Raw genomic sequence first — 20,310 nt, forward strand, 5'->3', positions numbered from 1 at the left:
TGCTTTTTGTTATATTGTAAACAAAGGAAATAAATAAGTTCATAAGTGATGTTTTCAAACCCTGCTGATGATTTATGCCTTTGACACCGCAATAAGGTTTTTTATCAATGCCATGTTGCGCGTACACAAAAGGCACCGCAAGAAGGGTGTTTACCAATATCATGTTACGCGTACACATTAAATACCGCAACAAGGCTAGTTGCGCGTACAAATTTGGCGCTGCAAGAAGGCTGTTTACCAATGTCATGTTGCACGTACACATTTTGCACCGCAAGAAGGATATTTAGTTTTTACCAATGTCATGTTGTACGTACACTTTAGACACCGCAAGAAGGATTTTTAATAATGTCATGTTGCGTGTACACATAGAGAATCGCAAGAAAGTTATTTACCAATTTCATGTTGTGCGTACATATTAGGCATCGCAAGAAGGATATTAACCAATGTCATGTTGCACGTACACAATAGGTACCGCAAGAAGGCTAGTTGCGCGAACATATTTGGCGCTGCAAGAAGCCTGTTTACTAATGTCATGTTGCGCGTACACATTTGGCGTTGCAAGAAGGCTGTTTACCAGTGTCATGTTGTGCGTACACATTTGACGTTGCAAGAAGGCTGTTTACCAATGTCATGTTGCGCGTACACATTTTGCACTACAAATAAGGATATTTAGTTTTTTACCAATGTCATATTGTACGTACACATTAGGCTGCGCAAGAAGGATTTGTAATAATGTCATGTTGCGCGTACACATAAGGCATCGCCGGAAAGTTATTTACCAATTTTATGCTGCGCATACACATAAGGTACCGTAAGAGGGATGTTTACCAATGTCAAGTTGCACGTACACATTTGGCACCGCAACAAGGCTATTTACCAATGACATGTTGCGCGTACACACTAGGCACCACAAGAAGGATGTTTACCAATACCATGTTGCGCGTACACATTACGCACAATTGACAGATAAGGAAATAGGTATTAATATAAGCTCTTAGCTATCTGCTCAATCCTTAATTGTACTTATATACAAATTTTATAATCTTTCAGAAAAGCGAAAAGACTTTCAAAAAGTGCTTACATTTCGGTCGGCTGAGCTGTCGATAAAACTTAGATTGCGAAATAAATACAAAATACTGCTTTTTGATTAGAATACTTAAACTTTCTATAAAAAATAATACACCCTTAATTCTTGTGTGTAGTTATATATTCGTATGGTCACGTGAAAAGAAACACATATGAAAAACAAATATCTTATTTCTAAGTATCTTTTCAGACTGGATCAAAAGAAGGTGAACATACTTTTACTGCATGGGATTTTATATTTATGGTGACAGTAATTTACATTTTGCAGGTGCAATTAAACATCATGTATAAGGTTTTCATGATAGCAGATGATACTAGAGCTTCATCAGTAATATATTTTGCTACCTGAGAGTAAATTTAGAGTTAATGCATTTGTATTTAGGTATGCTAAATCAGTGTGTGTATACCACGTGATAAATTACGCCATATATGCTACGTCAAAGGCAACATTTGGCTTTAAATGAAGACTTAAATGAAAGATAACTTTCTTTTACTACACCATTTTAAATAAAACACAGGACAATCTATGTCGCTTAAAGAGCCCCGCCTTGGTTTTATTACCGAAGTTTAATAAGTTGATAAGTTTCTTCAAACACTTCGACAAACCTGTTTCCAAAATATTTTTGACAGTGCTCCGTCAGACGGCCATATTGTAAAAAGGTTTGTCGAAGTGTTTAAGAAACTAAACTCTCAATCAAACTTTGGTAAAAGACCGATGGCGGGGTTCCGTTTTGTTTCATTTAAAATGGCGAATGAATGGTGAAGTAATCTTTGTTTAAAGTTTGCATTCGAAGCAAAATATTGCCTTCCGATGTAGCATTTATGACACAATTTATCACGTTGAACACACACACACTGTCAATGTGCATAAGGCAGGGTCTTAGCTACAGAATTATGGAAATGTGCTGAACCCTGTCCTTTTTGTAGCTCCATTAAACCCTCAAGGAAAGCAGCATGTGCACCGTTCTGATTTCATAAATATTCATATATGTCTTTGTTACTAATTAAAACTTGAACCCCTATAAGGATATAAGTGGTGATACCGCGACAGTACGATGCTGATAACGTTACAGTACGATGCTGATAACGTTACAGTACGATGATGATAACACGACAGTACGATGCTGATAACGTTATAGTACGATGATGATAACACGCCAGTACGATGATGATAACACGACAGTACAATGATGATATTGTTACAGTACGATGATGAAAACACGACAGTACGACGATGATAACGCGACAGTACGATGATGATAACACGACAGTACGATGCTGATAACGTTACAGTACGATGATGATAACACGACAGTACGATGATGATAACGCGACAGTTATATGATGATAACACGACAGTACGATGCTGATAACGTTACAGTACGATGATGATAACGCGACAGTACGATGATGATAACACGACAGTACGATGTTGATAACGTTACAGTACGACGATGATAACACGACAGTACGATGATGAAAACATTACTGTACGATGATGATAACGCGACAGTACGATGATGATAACGCGACAGTACGGTGATGATAATGTTACAGTACGATGATGTAAACGCGACAGTACGATAATGATACGGCGACAGTACGGTAATGATACCGCGACAGTACGATGATATCGCGACCGTACGATGATGATAAAAAATATAGTACGATAATGATAACGCAAAAGAAGGATGATGCTAAGGTGAAAGAAGGATGATGAAAAGGCAACAGTACGATGATGATAACGCGACAGTACAATGATGATAATGATACAGTACGATGATGATAACGCGACAGGACGATGATGATAACGTTACAGTACGATGATGATAACGCGACAGTACGATGGTGATAATTTTACAATACGATGATGATAACGCGACAGTACGATGACGATAACGTTACAGTACGATGATGATAACGTAACAGTACGATGATGATAACGCGACATAACGCGACAGTACGATAATGATAAAGCGACAGTAAGATGGTGATAAGGTAACCGTACGATGATGATAACGCGACAGTATGATGATAATAACGCGACAGTACGATGATAATAACGCGACAGTACGATGATGATAACGCGACAGTACGATGATAATAATGCGACAGTACGATGATAATAACGCGACAGTACGATGATAATATCGCGACAGTACGATGATAATAACGCGACAGTACGATGATGATAACGCGACAGTACGATGATAATAACGCGACAGTACGATGATAATATCGCGACAGTACGATGATAATAACGCGACAGTACGATGATGATAACGCGACAGTACGATGATAATAATGCAACAGTACGATGATAATAACGCGACAGTACGATGATAATATCGCGACAGTACGATGATAATAACGCGACAGTACGATGATGATAACGCGACAGTACGATGATAATAACGCGACAGTACGATGATATTAACGCGACAGTACGATCATAATAACGCGACAGTACGATGATGATAACGCCACAGTACGATGCTGATAACGCGACGCCGTCAACAGTTGGGTTGTACATAGATAGATGCATTTATTTTGTTTTCTGATTGCTAAAGCTGAATTATGTGTCTGAAATCAATATTGAAATCATCTGGTTGTATACTTTTACTACCTGCCTAAATATTTACAAAAAAATACTAAAATAGGCTGTCTTATATTCTGACCCATATATAACTCCTACGCAATCAGTTTTAAATGCTTTCATTGACTTTTTAAGAGTATTATTTTACCTCGTTTACGCTTTGAAAATATCCCTTACCTACCTTTACAGTTCACTGCATACACACAAAAAGATTGAAATATTCAAATTTAAAAAATGCACAATTTTGAACAATAATGTATACTGCATAATTTCAATTTTGATATTTAATCTGCATACAGTTGTCGCGTTATTAATGCAGTGAAGACATATTGTCGAAACGTAGAATGTCCACCGGATTTGGGCGGTTCACATATAAGGTGGTAGTGGTCACGGGCGGATGTAAAGGAATAGGGGCTGGATGTGTCGAGGTCTTCAGTGAGTATTTATAAGTTATATCATATGATATATGTTTGTGGATATTACAAAATTAGAAAATTCTATTAAGATTGCATGTTTACATTTATAAAATGTTTTACAGGATCTAAATCTAGCACAGTGTTCACCTACTGAATTTGACTTAATAAATATTAACTAAATGCATGTGTACTAGCGGATCCAGGGGAGTGTGTGTGGGGGGGGGGGCGGCGCCCTAAGAATCGCGTATATAAATGTTATTCCTTTCTTAAACAGGAGAGGCCGGAGGAAAGTCGGCTGTTTGGGATGTTGACGGCAAGTTCCTAACTGTAACACAGTGTGTTTTTTTTTTGTGTTTTTTTTTGTATTCTCTGATCCCTCGAGATGATTGAAAAGAACTTGGAGTGACTCTTGGAAATGAAATGCCGCGTCAATAATAAATCGGTGTCACCGTGATAGGCCGGGCCACGACAGTGTTGCACTTAAACTTATTGTCAATTAAATGGCCGATCAACATTTTAAAATGAGTACCTCTTCATGAAATTAATCGTCTCAGCAGGCTTCCTGTATGATATTTTAACGTAATTACATTATTTTTATGCTCCCGACGGGCGGCATATAGAAACCGGACCGTCTGTGCTCGCGCTTTCCCATCATTAAATAAAGAACGCTATGGCAAAAAAAACTCAAATTAATAGGTCGGTTTGTAATGACAAGCAGATGAACCCTATTTATTTTAAGTCAATATGTCAAAGGTACAGGTTGTGGTGACCTTGAGCTAAAAATATGTTTCCGATCAAAAACTGAAGAGCACTATGGTCCAAGCATGGTATGCTGGGTGGTATTGACCAGTTGTTGAATCGTACAGAATTTGAGATCTAAAGAACACTTTGATATATACGATGTACTCGTATATATTCTCGGCTCTCCTACGTAATTGTGTTATGTACTCGTAAAGCTAAAGCTTGTCAAGCTGGTTGGTAATAATCAGCTGATGAATCGTATAGAATTAGAGATTGGGGAGTCCAATGTCAAGGTTTTGGTTACATCGAGTTGGAGTTTCGATTTTGATCAGTGACTGAAGAACGCTAGGTATATAGACCTCAAACTTGCTCGGCTGGTTGGTAATTATAGTTTACCTGATAACGACCAGATATTTCGGTCATGTCATAGACTTTCCATCTTGATCATGTAGATGCTTGTTATTGTGATTTGGATGGAATGGGAAGTACAGCACCTTGCATGAATTGGGATGCACCAGACCTTGAATCGGCATGGAAAATATTCATAACGCACGCCAAATTTGTCTTTCAAGGGCCTTTGAAAGACAAGGGAGAGGAGGAAAAATGCGCGTATCTCATGATCTGGGTTAGAGAAAAAGGGAGGACATCTACGAAACGTGGACTCTCTCGGAAGAAGAGAAAAAGAATCTGCAAACATATTACGATAAGTTTGAATCCCATGTGAAGCCCAAAACTGACATTGTGTATAACAGATACAAATTTCAAAGCAGAGTACGAAACGAACATGAAACGTTTGACCAGTATGTTACGGATCTGCAAACTCTGGTAAGAGACTGTGCTTATGAGAAAAGTGACGAAATGGTTAGAGATAGGATAGTTTTGGGGGTAAAGAGTCATAAGGCTTGGGAAAAGCTTATATGTGCGCGGTCCGAGCTTACCTTCACAAAGACAGTTGATATTGTCAGATCGTATGAAATATCCAAGTCGCAGTCACAGTCGATGAAAATGCAAGGCGACACATCGGACCATGTGCTAAAAGAGGCTTCAGGAGCTTGTAACAAATGTGGAAAACCGGACCACTTCGCAGCTAAATGCAAAACAAACATGTATCGTGGACAAGGCTGTCGAGAGGTCGCGAACGATCCAATCGTGTAAACCAAGTAGATATCACTGACTCAGATTCGGACTCCGATACTTTATATGTAGGGATGGTAATCGAACTAGCCGGAGAGACATATAACTTGAACTCATTGAGCCAGGATTGGCTTGTAAAGGCCAAAATAAATGAAGCTGAATTAAAGTTACAATTGGACACAGGTGCAAGATGTAATGTCATTTCAATGAAAACTCTAAATACTGTGATGGAGAAGTGTGAATTAGAAGATTCAAAGTCAATTTTGAGGTCCTACAGTGGGCATACACTGAAGTCGTTGGGACAAATAACGATACCATTAACTGATGAGAACATGATGTGACATTTCAAATGATAGATGGTGATGCAGAGACAATCTTAGGAGCAAACACGTGCGTGAAGTTAAACTTGGTTCAAAGAGTTAACGTTGTTGACAGTTCAAAGTTAACTCTACAAGACATACAAGATAAATTTCCAGGCATTTTCACTGGTTTAGGTTGTTTAACAGGTAAACACCATATCAGTATTGACAAAATTGTGAAACCTACAGTGCATGCGCCAAGGAAAGTGCCAGTTGCTTTGAAAGAAAAGGTTAGGACAGAACTCAAATCTGAAATGGAAAAACAAGGTGTAATTGTTAAGCAAAATGAACCAACCGACTGGGTGAACTCTATGCTGACTCTAGTTAAGCCGAATGGTAAATTGAGGATTTGCATGGATCCGAAGGATTTAAACCAAGCTATCAAACGTGAACATCACCCTTTAAAGACTATTGAAGAAATATTACCATCAGTAACGGATGCTAAGGTGTTTTCAAAGCTTGATGCTACTACTGGATTTTGGCAGTGTGCCATCGACAAAGCCAGTCAGAAATTGTGTACTTTTAATACCCCATACGGGAGATATAGCTTTACAATATTACCATATGGAGTGAAATCAGCACCAGAAGTGTACCAAAAAATTGTGTCTGACATGTTAGTTGATATAGAGGGTGCAGAGGCAATAGTTGATGACATTTTGATTTGGGGTACTGACATGAAAGAGCATGATATGAGACTGAACCAGGTTCTACAACGAGTAAATGACAATAACCTGAAATTAAACAAAGATAAATGTCAATTTAGGCAGAGCTTTTTGAGTTATGTAGGCCATGTATTATCTGCTGATGGCTTGAAACCAGATCCGGAAAAGGTCAGAGCAGTAAAGGAAATGCCAAAGCCAGAAAACAAGAAAGAACTCATGACATTCCTAGGCTTTATCAATTATTTGGCCAAATTCATACCCAATTTGTCTCAGGAAAGTGCACCATTGCGTAAACTCCTTGAAAAGTATGTAGAATGGCATTGGGAAAGGGAGCAAAATGGTGCATTTGAACAATTGAGACAAGCTGTGATTACAGCTCTTGTGCTTCGGTATTTTGATCCTAACAAAGACTTGGTACTATCGGTGGACGCATCGTCAAAAGGAATAGGGGCAGTATTGTTACAGGAAAATCAACCAGTGGCATACGCTTCACGTGCTCTTACATCGGCACAACAAAACTACGGGCAAATCGAGAAAGAGGCTCTTGCAATTTCGTACGGTTGCACAAAATTTCACCAATACGTCTTTGGAATGCCAATAACTATTTGAATCAGACCACAAGCCTCTCCAGGCCATATTTAGGAAGACTTTACATCAAGCTCCGCCGCGCCTACAACGTATACTGTTGGCATTACAGAAATATGACTTGTCAGTGATGTACAAACCTGGACGTGAAATGTATATTTCAGACTGTCTCAGCAGGGCGTACTTGAATGAGGCCGTAGAAGACTTGCAGGGTGAAGATTTGACAATAAATCTCTTAGAATATCTTCCAATTTCAAAACAGAATGTGAAACAATTTCAAAGTGAAACACAGCATGACTCAGAAATGAGAAAATTGAAAGAAACAGTTGTGGATGATTGGCCAGATGTTAGAAATCAATTAGATATAGAAATACAACCATATTGGAACTTCAGAGATGAGATAGCGATAGTGAACAACATGTTGTTCAAAGCTCACAAATTAATCGTTCCAAAGTCACTGAGGTTGGAAATGTTAGAAAAAATCCATGGAAAGAAGGCTTAAAACAACGTTACCAACAACTGCACCAATGCTGACAAAAACGTCTCACAGTGAAATTGTGAATAAACGTCGTGTATTGCAGGAAAAACAGAAACATTACTTTGACAATCGTGTGAGAGAACAGCCGAGTTTGAACCAAGGGGAAAGAGTGGTTATGAAACGTCATCAAACATCTTCATGGGAACCAGCAACCGTGGTTAACAGACATCAATCGCCAAGATCATACATTGTTCGTCATAACAACAATGGTGAACTATATCGAGTTCGAGCCGGCTTCTACCGATACCATAGATCCACCGGAGCAGCTAGATGATACTCAGCTGGTAGAGGACCCACAACCAACAACGGGGGTTACAACAACGCGCTCAGGTCGTCAAGTGAAAGTGCCAGAAAAATTCAGTGACTTCGTGCTTTCTCAGTGATACTGTGCAACTAGTCATTGTTGTGATCCGCAGTGTTAATGGGCATAATAATCCCAGCGGTCACATACATACAGGGTTATTAAAAAAAATGAATAATAATAATAATTCAGTAAACATCAGCAAGTCAGTCTACATTGTATACATTGTCATTTGTATACATGTCAATTTGTGCTTAAAATCATGACCAATCATTTATAAATTGCTCTAGTCAGTTTTCTAGTCAATAGGTTTTAATGGGTTTAAAATTTCTTGGTAATATACATGTAATTGATACAGTTCAGGATACCTGAAAAGTTGCATACAGTGTTGGTACATATAGACTCGAAGACAACATGTTAACATTTATATAAATCGTGTACATTCTGTTACTGATATATAGTTCTATCATATATGATATATTTTATCTTAAAGAAGGGATATGTAGTGTACCTGATAACGACCAGATATTTCGGTCATGTTTTAGACTTTCCATCTTGATCATGTAGATGCTTGTTATTGTGATTTGTGTGTAATATCATGCGTCTAGAGACCCGGATTAAAACTATTTAGATCATGGCTTCTTGCTAGTTTATTACAGTAATAAGGAACATTTGAAGTTTCCCCATTTTGAAGTGAGTAGATCAAAGGTCAAGGTCATGGCGAGCTCGGGCTTAAAATCCGTTAACGGTCAAAATCGGAAGAAAATTTTGGCCCAGATACCTCAAACTTGGTAGGTAGATTAGTTATGACCAGCAGATGAATCGTATTGATTTTGCGGTCAGGGGGTCAAAGTTTAAAATCGCGTTGACCTCCAGCTGAAAATCCGCGTTTGACAATTACTGAATAATATTTAGACCCAGAGACAAGTTGTTATCCAGTCCATTTGGTCGTGACTTTGTATTTTAATGTACATAATTTGCTCTTCAAAATGTTATCAATATTTCCAAACTTCATGGGAAGATATGGTAGGTCATCAGGAAAATATGTAACATGCTCAAGGCTATATGTCCACCCAGGCCTAAATACTAATGGCTATTTTTCCAGCGAGGACCTTCGGCATATGTCACGTTCCTGTGACAATTCTTGTTTGTTATGTTTTAAATCTTGATTTTATATTGTGCGCTCCGCTGCTAATATGGCTTCAAATAACGTCATGCTAACAACAGATCATTGCAATGTACGCATTTTGGGAATGATAAATTTCGGTTTTAATTCTGCCTAAATATGATAACAATACGTCAAAGAAGTTATGACGTTCTTGAATATCCCTCGTTTTACACTTTATATTGTAGACGAGGTAGGAAAGACTATCGCAAGCGATGATGTACTCTTCATTCGATGTGACATGACCAACGAAGATGACATTAAGGTAGATAACCGATGTCGCATTCAAAGCGGTAACCATAGAGCATTCTGGTACTACTAGCACAATTGCAGTTGTGTTTATCAAAGCTGTTTTTAAGCAACTTCTTGTATCAGGGGAACGTAGTGTCATAGTTTTTTATTCATTTTTATGGGAATTTAACTTTAGGCAATTTTGAAAATGAGAACAAGGCTGTGGAAAAAAATGAACTTGTTTTAATTTGTGATGTTGATAAAATCCAATTAAAATGATTGAAGCTACGACAAAGAATCTTAGATAAAACGGGACCCATGGATTTGAATGACCACACGATATTTAGTGTTCAAGGTTGTTTTTTTTAATAAAAGTTTTCTGTTTATTTTCAGAACGCGGTTGAAAAGACGGTGGAGAGGTTTGGAAGAATCGACTGCCTTATTAACAATGCTGGGTCGCGTAAGTACACATCAAACTAGAACATAACTTTGTCCACAATGAATTTATTTAAGTTATTAACACTAGTGTTAACACGAAAGCGTAAATAAACGAATTCTCAATCAATTGTTCATTAATGTCTAAAAGATTGGATTAATTTAAATTTTAGACATCCTTGACTATGCAGGACAATTTGAACCACCGACTTCTCTACGAGAATGTCAGGTTTAGAGTTTTGAAGCAGCAATTGCAAATTAAGCACCACTCTATTTGATTTGAAGTATTTTTACAATTTTGATGTTTATTTTTTAAAAGTAGCTCTGATCACTGGTCAATATTAAAACGCCTTTTCTTTCTGATTTATAGAAGAGTATAATCATTTCCTATTTCCATTTTTCAGATCCACCATATCATACAATAGACGACTATCCTGCCGAGGATTTACGAAAACTTATGGATCTCAACTTTGTTGCCTATTACATTGCCGCTCAGGTAAACAGATTCTCATAATATATTTCGATCTTAAGCCTGAAAAACTATTAACATTTACGCTTTGTTACTCGTTGTTTTTCTCTTTTTTGTCTTTGACAAATTCACAGTTAAATACTTAAATGATGGGATTGACCCAATAACTTTAATGACATGATTATAAGTATCTTGCACATATATATATATGGGCGGATGGAATATCCGACACGATAGCTCATGCGAAAGCCGACCACATATTGTGCCCAAGGGTCGGATTTTTTCTTCCGTCCTGGATACATGTATATGATTTTTTTCTATTGAATACCTAAAATTAAGATAACAGTGCAGTTTTGACGGTGTTAGTATTGTTTTTAGATAGTCCACCAAATTGCGCGTGCAAAGTTGTCTATTGACGTGCAGTTATTTGAAGTGAACGGCAAATATTTTACGAGTAATGTTCAATCTTTGAGAGTGCAGCTTTAAGCGTGTAGGTTTTTGGCAATAATATGTCAACGATGTACGTTCATGCATTTTTTGTTTTAAACTGGTATGTAATAGTTAGATGACATTAATTAAAATCTTAATAATTAGAAATGGGCGGAGTGAGTGTAGCAAACGAACCCTTCTTAATCATTAAGATGGAATACATGTCATCTAACTGACTTAGAATACAACGTTATTGGCTGGCACATTGTCAATGCAAAATCAGACGCAGGGATTGTGTATCGGATGAGGGGCAATGAGCGTTTTCGTTATCGTTTTATCGCGTTTCCCTCATCGTAATGTCGCGTTTTCATCATCGTACTATCGGTATCGCGGTTCAGATAAACACATTCACATGCGATGGCCCTAATGGCATTCCGTAATGTTGAGGTATTAATTTAATTTTGTATTGATGGTTTTTGTAAAATATATTGTTCTGACTGTTCGTTTTAATTTTAGTTTAGTATCTTTGATATCCATTAACATATTCATAATCGGCGCGTAAACGGGATGGGTTAGACAAATATATCCAGGTGCGGTAAAACTGGGAACCGCATGTCTGTTATGAAAGAAATGCATGCATGTCCGTTATGCAACACTATACAAGTTAATGTCCTTTCAGCACTGTTTGCCCCATATACGGAAGACACAGGGAACGGTGGTGAATATCGCCAGCCGGGCCGGGTCACGTGGACAAAAGTTCTCCACGACCTACTCCGCTACAAAAGTAATGTGCATTGCGTGCCGAAACTGGTTTATTCATTTTATGAGGATACGTTGAAAACGAACTGTTATTTATATCATCCAGGTAAAAAAAATCCGAATTCCTAACTTAATCCTGATTGCCCGGTTAGCGCACTCGCTCCTCACCTTTGCGACCCGGGTTCGATTCCCGGCCTGGGCGCATGTGAGTTTGGTTAGTGGTCACCAAGCCGTACAAGGGGGCTTCTTCCGGGTACTCCGGTTTCTCCCACAACACAAGACCACACTCTCGCGTAAAATCGCGCCAACGAGAGTGACTTAGTATATGCTAATATAACTTTCTTCACCATCACCAAATAAAGTTTAGACTAAATATTGATTTTACTTAGTAGAAATTAATTTATCGTGATATTAGATATTTTGATCTACCTTAATCCAGGACCAGATTTACATAATATGATTGCAAATATTTATTACAAGCGAATGTGTGTAACATGTAGAATGTCACGTGCACCATTTCGTCCACCTTTTGGTAACTACGTTAGTTTTTGTAAAAAAGCAGAATAGAGGATGAGGGTACCAGTCTACTTAAGTCACTCGGAACACATCGGCCATTTTCCATCGGATGTATGCCGGTACATCAGTAGAAGTAGTTCGTAAAATTTTAAGTAATAATATTATTATATTTTATTGTTTTAAAGTGCATTTTGTATTACTAAATTTTAAAATTGAATGCCAATGAAGTGTATTTTAGCAAAATGATAAAGATTCACAAGAGTAATGTCATTAAGTTTAATTACTGGATTGAAATGACTACGCGATCTATTTGACGCGTAGTTAAATATAAAGATTTCTGACATTGTAAACCGTCCATATACACCCGAGGCTGTTTTCGATGGAGAATGGCCGAGATATTCCGAATGCTACTTTGGTACTTGACCCATAATCAAGAAAAGTCTCAAGCCTGAGTCTAGACTAAGAAAAAAACAACATAATTATGAATTACAAAAAAAAACGTCTTTATTTAATTTTATTTTACAAAATATATTTAAGTATTGGTAAAGCATTCAATTCCGCAAAGTTGACTATAAGTGCTCGGAAAGTTACAATGAAATGTCTGAACTCAGGCTAATGCTTAAACAATTTTAGAACCGAAGCTAAACATTTAAAAATGCAAATCTCATTTTAGTTACATCTCCAGTTAGAATACTGGAGCAGTGGTGATGTTTGTTTGAAATTTAATACTTACAATTCGTTGTATTCATCAGAATGTTGTTACGTGTATGCTATACAACAAATTTTAAACGTCAACACTTTGCTTTTCTGCTTTTAAGTCTAGAGTCAAATTAGAAACCTGGACTGTTATTCATTTTGGTCTTATTTGGATCTTAAATCGATGTAGCTAATCGGATTACTTCTTATCAATATCTGATCAACATAGTGAATAAAGTCAATAATGTATGACCCTAAGATTAACGCAAGTTGTATACTGAATACTACCCATGAGGAACACATGAACCTAGCCTATATGTCTCATATCTTGCATCTTTCAGGGTGCTGTCATTGCATTTTCAATGTCTCTCGCGAAGGAAGAAGCTGCATACGGAGTGCGTGTTAATGCGTAGGTGATATTCAATACCGTTTAAATGACGTCAGGACTTTTGTTTCTCCCGCGGGTTTTCAAAACCGCCGATTAAGTTGAATTTTTGTAAGATTGTAAGTATTTTACACGACCAGCTATGGAAGATACTTATAATCTGGGCTGGGAGAAATTGCAATATAACACCGAATAAAACACATCTCATATCTGTTTCGTACTTATTAGAATTGTTTTTCATTGACATTTGATTAGGAAAAAAATACTTCAGTTAAGCTAGTAAGTGACGACATTGAATTTTCTACCAAACATTGTGAGGGTTTATGTTTTTTTTCACAATTATACAGGATAAACTTTCAGTGAAACTATATTTGAGTTTTTAATGTTATAATTCAGCGTTAATTTGCACTAAACTATTGAAAAGCATGAACTCATTTCTTGTGATTAACCATGCGTTTACTTGTAATTGATAACTTCAATTTGTATTCAACCCGCATAATACGTTACGGTAAAACGTCTTGATACAGTCGGTGTTTGGCGGCTTTATGGCTGACTGTGTTTCATCTACCTTAGCAGATAATTGACGATCTCGATCAGGGGCTGTATTCAAGAAGCACCTTATATTAAATTTAAATCTAAGACTAGAAACTAAGTGTTTTGATTGGCTGAATTTCATCACTGAGGCATGTCTGAGGATAAGGATAAGATCAATATTGAATACCTGATATGACTGCCATGGTCAAACTTTGGGTGTATTTTATGCTTTCGAAAATCCCATCCAGAGTTTATGAAATATTTCAGGGTCAGTCCCTCGGCCACAGTTACACCTATGCTGCTGGGATTTTATAAGGATAAGCCACACCAACTGGAGGAAGAAGCTGCCAGGGCGGTTTGTGAATTAATATATTACAAACATAAAGTTCTACATTTAACAATTTAATTGTTCAGATGTGACGCTTAACGTTACATTTAGGTATCCGATCTCATTTCAATGGCGATAATTTTAAATCGTGATGTCTGATGACCCGACATATTTTCATATCATTTGAAAGTGGACTGGTAAATGATTACTTATATGTACAATGAACGAAAAAAACAAGGTAATTGCAGTTTGGTTTGCTGTTTATTTAAACAATAATCAGACGCGAAATGACATTTTTGCAATGTTGCAAGGCCAAAACACCTTGTCATAAAATGATTTTATATCACTTATAGTTTAAAGAAACTTTAGAATTTTTCGTAGTTCTTAAACCTCTCCATTGAATCGTTATTTGCATGTTCAGTCTTGAAGTCTGCACATATCGTCTGATTGTAAAAGAATTGTAGCAGGAACTAACAAAAAATTATGTTTTTTTTTCTTGTAGTTTAGTTTCTCACCTTTCTCACAGTGTAAAATGTATAATTTCGTCAATTAGTTAAGAAAAATTTAACTTTGTTTAGGGCAATACAGTTTGGGGGATTTCTGGACATGTTTACCATATTGATATACAACATATATATACATGTGTATAATGATATTGTTTCAAGTAAAACTCTTAGAATCTTATTGAAATGCCATATTATTACTTTTAAACAATATCAAAGTACTGAAGGGCCATGTTAAGGTGTCCTAGCTATGTGACGATCACCTGTGGTTAGTAATGGGCACACCTATATGAATGATTAACAAACATTAACAACTGAATGGCTATACTACATGTTAGATTAGTAATGCACCATGCAATTTTAACCACGCCCACCCCCAGGTCCGGGTAATATCGGGGACTTTCATTTTCTGTCCAGCCAAGCCCGGGTAAAATCCCCACCCTGCCGGGACGAACTAATGGTCACATCCCCACCAAATGCCCCCGCACCTCAGGGACCCTAGATAAGACCCATTCTCCGCTAGGATTGGTGCAAAAATAAACCCACCGCATTTACCCGGCAATGCGGGGCCACCTGGAAGGTAAAACCACGACCCACTTCCCCGGCTTTACACAGTATATCCCCGGACCGGGGGGGGGGTACAATTGACTGTGCATAAGAAGAAATTGACTAATGTGTGGATTCAAGTTGAAGACAAGTAGTTCACATAACTAAACTATTAAACGCCTTTTTAGCCTCTTGGACGCTTTTGCCGACCGGACGAAATAGGGAAGCTTTGTCTGTTCCTAGCAACGGAGGGTACCTATATCACCGGTAATTGCTTGAGAATTAAATTTATGTTTGCGCTTTCACATTGTAATATTTTGAAGTCTTTACTCCTGAAACCTAACATAACTAAGATCATTGCATTAAAGTCTCATTATGTTTGATTTTTTGTATGTATAGCCAAATGACTTCTTTTTTACCTAAAGTGAATTGATCGCAATTACAAAATGCAACAAAACAGAACGTAACTTTAAGTAAAATCTACTTAGGTAGGTGATTTTAGTGCGCAAACGTCATTACGATATTTGCATATCACGTGTTCCCGGTAATGCATATGAAAACATTTTTTTTATCATTATTTTACTCTATGATATCGAAATTGCAAAAACATACGGTTATAGTATAAAGAAGTATGTTGGTTTTAGTGGGGTGTGAACCCACGCCGGTAAATAAAACAAAACCCTTTGATGATCAATACCTGAACCGCTAGACCAACAAAACTTTCTTTAAAGCAACGGATATATTGACATGTTAACCAAACATTGATAAGATCACGTGCTAATGTCGATCAATCTATTAAGCAACGACAAACCTTTTACGCTTACAAGAAAACTAAGTATTTCGAAAACAATATTCGAGCAAATATCAACATTTGCTGAAGGGTTACAGCTTTTGGCATCTTTGTTTTAACTCTCCTAATAATTTGCCACACTTTATTTTGTCATACGCAAAAAAGTGCACAAAACATGAGCGGCCTATCTGTGATTTTACACTCAACAACATTGATAATTTTTCATTTAAAAATACTTGCATCACATTTATTTAAGAAACAAGAGCTTAATTCCTTTATGTAAAATTTAATTTGAAAACGTTCATTATTTACTGTTGGCAAAGCGCTATGCCTCGCCCACTTATCTACCTCATTAGCATATAGTGAGTCAGTGATCCGGTTTGGAATTTCATTGGTATTTTCCAAACATTTCTTTTTTTCTAAAGCACCGTGTGGCCATTAGGATTTTATCAGACATTATATATAAATCTATCATAGTTATATGCTCATCTTTTTTCTTTCTCTATTTAATCCTAAGTGCATTGAGGCTTTAAACATCTTACCTTCATTTTACAATCCATTTTAGTTAGTATTACGCAGTACAGGTCTATGTCGCAGGGTCATTGTGTCTAATATTATTCATCATAGTAATAGTAGAACTTAACCCCTGTCACTCACTTTCACTTTCAGTCTGGTCTTCATTATTCTTTCACTTTCAATTTCACTTTATTTTTCTATATCCGTTAACCTTTCACTCGTGCACGAGGAATTTAGGCACTCGTATATTAGATTTTGGACATCACAGACGTGTTTTGTTTATGTCTTATAATTATACTTTGCGTGGCTATTTCTTCAGCACGCCTGGGTTTTGAACCCTCGTACTCCGAGTATCGCGACATCTATATCTGACACATGTAAAAGAAAAATAAATAAAACTAGTACATGTATTTTGAATATGGTGGCTGACACATTGTCAACACAAAATCTGAATCATTGATTGTGTATCGGATGAGTGGTAGTGGGCGGACATTTAAACACCCGCGAAAGTTGAAGCCTAGTACTGTATAGCCTATCTGCAACTATATTGGCTGTAAATGTAGGTCGTATTCTATTACTCATTATTAGAATCATTAATGAGTTGTGATTCATTTTCAGGTGCAGACATACATTCCGATGGATGTATACAGGCTATTTGGTCAACCCAAGATGATTCGGTGAAAGACTGACTTTGCAAAGTTATTAAGGCATTTGATTCTGCTTTTTGTGTTACTAGTATTTCAAGTGATACATTTTTTAAAAAATACTTAAAGAATGAAATAAATATTAAGCTGATGTTTTCAAACCCTGATAATGGTTTATGTCTTAGGCTAAAATGACATTATTTTACTCGGTGCAAAGGTCATTTTTATTTGCCAGTATGTACTCTAAATAAATATAAACAACAATATATAAATATTGTTGAATTTTAAATAGTAATATATATATATATATATATATATAGTATATCATGTTAATACGTTGTTTGATCAACTGTGATCTTAAATTTGCATTGTACAGTTAGTATGAGACCAACTTTCCTGATATGTCCCGGAACAACCTATTTTCGACCACAACCTATTTTCGACCGCCTCCTGAAAATGGGTAAAACACTTCTATTTTGCGTCACTTCCGGTAACAATAAGCTCCAATTGTTAACCATAACAGTAGAACTGTCAGAAAACATCATTTGAAAAAGAATGGGAATGGTAGTGTTTAAAAAACTTAAGTTATACTTGAAACAACACCGATTTGTCATTTTTAATTAATGCCAAATTAGACCTTTCGTTTAAAATGATTTCACATGTAAAATACTTCTTTAAAATCGTGTTGTTTTTGTTTGCCAGATCTTACATATCTACCAAAGCCTAAAACCTATGCCCTATTGTTTTCTAAGTATAGTTCACAACATTAAAAGCGCATCAAAATATGGTATGTTGCTTATTCTAAAATTAATGAAATTTATCTACAGGTTACTATATTGAATTGCATTTGGGCGCTCAGTTACAATAAAATTATACATATATTGCAGCCTAGGCAGGTCATATGAGGCTAATTCAGAGTTGGACCAGTGATAACAGGGTTCATGATGGGTGAATTTATCATTTTGTACCAATGTGAAAGCCATTAGAAGGGATGATGCATTCCTTTGCCTCTCTTGTGGTGATACGTAACTAAAAAGTGACTGTATGGCAAATATGTAAACATTTAATTACTTTTTTTTAAATAAAATACATTAAACAGTTTAAACAAGTTATACAAATTAAAATAAAAAAAATGTGCACAAACTTTTGTTGTGAAGTATAGTTAAAGGTCATGGTCGAAAGCATGTTGTATCTAGGTCAAATACAACATGTGACAGCCGCCATTTTGGATTCAAAATGTAAACAACAGACGATTGAAACAGATTTTATTTTTTTGTTTTTTTGAAAGATGAATGATTGCTTTAAATGGTACACATAAACATTTATTTTTTATTATCACTTATTTATGATTTAAATGTAAATAATCCTTAGGCGGTCGAAAACCCGTTGTTCAGGATATACTTACCAACAAGAAACTAGTAGGTCGCATAGTTTCAGTAGCATTGATGTTGTATATAATAAACGCTTCTCATATATTGAATTGTCAACATTCATAATTTTAAATGCGAATGACTTCTTTCTTTGGCTTAACAAGCTTAGGAACCTTATTTCAATCAGATGCATTAATTCTTAAAACATGACTTTAAGAAATAAACACTAGTTTTTTGTTATTGTCTTCACGTACTTTCCTTAAAAATATCTTCAAAGTCCCTAAAAAGTATATAAAGTAGTGTGCTTAAATTCATTCTGTTAAGGGACTTTAAACTGCTTTCTATGTTGCGCGTACACATTTGGCAACACAAGAAGGCTATTTTCCAATGACGTGCTGCGCGAACATAAGGTACCACATGTCATTATGCGTGTACACATTAGGCACCGCAAAAAATATATTAACCATAGTCATCTTGCGCGTACAGATTAAGCAACACAAGAAGGATATTTTCCAATGTCATATTGCGCGTACACATTAGGCACGGCAAGAAGGATATTTACCGGTGTCATCTTGTGCGCTCACATTAGGCACCACAAGAAATATATTTACCGGTGTCATCTTGCGGGTACACATTAGGCACCACAAGAAGGATATTTACCGGTGTCATCTTGCGGGTACACATTAGGCATTACAAGAAGGATATTTACCGGTGTCATCTTGCGCGCACACATTAGGCACCACAAGAAGGATATTTACCGGTGTCCTGTTGCACGCACACATTAGGCACCACAAGAAAGATATTTACCGGTGTCATCTTGCGCGTACACAATCGGCACCGCAGGAAGGATATTTAATGGTGTCATCTTGCGCGTACACATTAGGCACTGCAAGGAGGATATTTACCAATGTCATTTTGCGCGTACACATTCGGCACCGCATGAAGGATTGTGCCTTTTTAATCGACTTTTGCATCGCTGCCGGCCTTAATTGCGCGTCCACATACAATAAAAACTTTGCAATTAACGTATTATATTTTCTTATTCCATTTATTCAAGAAGTACGGAACTATTGATATAAAAATTTATTTGAAATAACAATTAACATACAGAAGAAGAAAATTTATTTCACATTCAATAAGCCATACGGCCCATGAGGACAAACAATATTTACAAAAAAAATACAATGGTACATACACTAAACAAAATAACTAACCGTCCACCTAAGTAATCTTCTAATATGCCTTTCCCTGTTAAATACGCCTAATTACAAATTAGTTTCACGAAAAGACCATTATATCGTACACATGCTGTGAAAACTTGGTTCACATATATCGCGTTGTTAAAGAGATAGAGTGTCTTAAATGACAACACCCTCAATCATAAAAGTCACAAAATCTAACATAGCGTGTAAAGGAAGAAAATAAAACACACCCTTAGTCACTTTAAAATGGTATTACAACATATGTGAGACTGAAACACAGTCATCAACGGCTTAATTAGTTCAAATGAATGTTCAGCTTTAACATTACCATCTATGTGAAACAAAGCCTAAGTCAAAAGATTGCTAAAATACAA

General features: G+C 36.6%; 1 protein-coding gene across 4 annotated transcripts; it reads left to right on the top strand.

Moving 5' to 3' along the window:
* The first annotated feature begins 3,937 nt into the window (after window positions 1-3,937).
* Window positions 3,938-18,945, top strand: LOC128219561 (17-beta-hydroxysteroid dehydrogenase 14-like). 4 transcript variants are annotated; one of them, XM_052927381.1, is made up of 10 exons: window positions 3,938-4,117; window positions 4,373-4,411; window positions 9,772-9,848; window positions 10,208-10,274; window positions 10,654-10,745; window positions 11,827-11,931; window positions 13,460-13,527; window positions 14,305-14,392; window positions 15,603-15,681; window positions 17,339-18,945. In XM_052927381.1, exons 1-10 carry the CDS (start codon window positions 4,027-4,029, stop codon window positions 17,407-17,409), a joined length of 777 nt encoding a protein of 258 aa, XP_052783341.1. In that variant the 5' UTR covers window positions 3,938-4,026; the 3' UTR covers window positions 17,410-18,945. The 4 variants fall into 4 exon arrangements, with proteins under 4 accessions (XP_052783341.1, XP_052783343.1, XP_052783344.1 ...); XM_052927383.1 differs by lacking the exon at window positions 15,603-15,681; XM_052927384.1 differs by lacking the exon at window positions 11,827-11,931.
* The last annotated feature ends 1,365 nt before the right edge of the window (window positions 18,946-20,310 follow it).

The sequence above is a fragment of the Mya arenaria genome, chromosome 15 (genome assembly GCF_026914265.1).
Source record: "Mya arenaria isolate MELC-2E11 chromosome 15, ASM2691426v1".
Classification (NCBI taxonomy): domain Eukaryota; kingdom Metazoa; phylum Mollusca; class Bivalvia; order Myida; family Myidae; genus Mya; species Mya arenaria.

What these genes read in the sequence shown, in the direction of transcription:
- LOC128219561 (XM_052927381.1), top strand. Translation starts at nt 4,027, where the DNA reads ATGTCCACCGGATTTGGGCGGTTCACATATAAGGTGGTAGTGGTCACG. An exon ending in GGCTGTTTGGGATGTTGACG is followed by an intron (nt 4,412 to 9,771) that starts GCAAGTTCCTAA and finishes TTTATATTGTAG; the next exon opens with ACGAGGTAGGAAAGACTATC. An exon ending in TACGGAGTGCGTGTTAATGC is followed by an intron (nt 13,528 to 14,304) that starts GTAGGTGATATT and finishes GAAATATTTCAG; the next exon opens with GGTCAGTCCCTCGGCCACAG.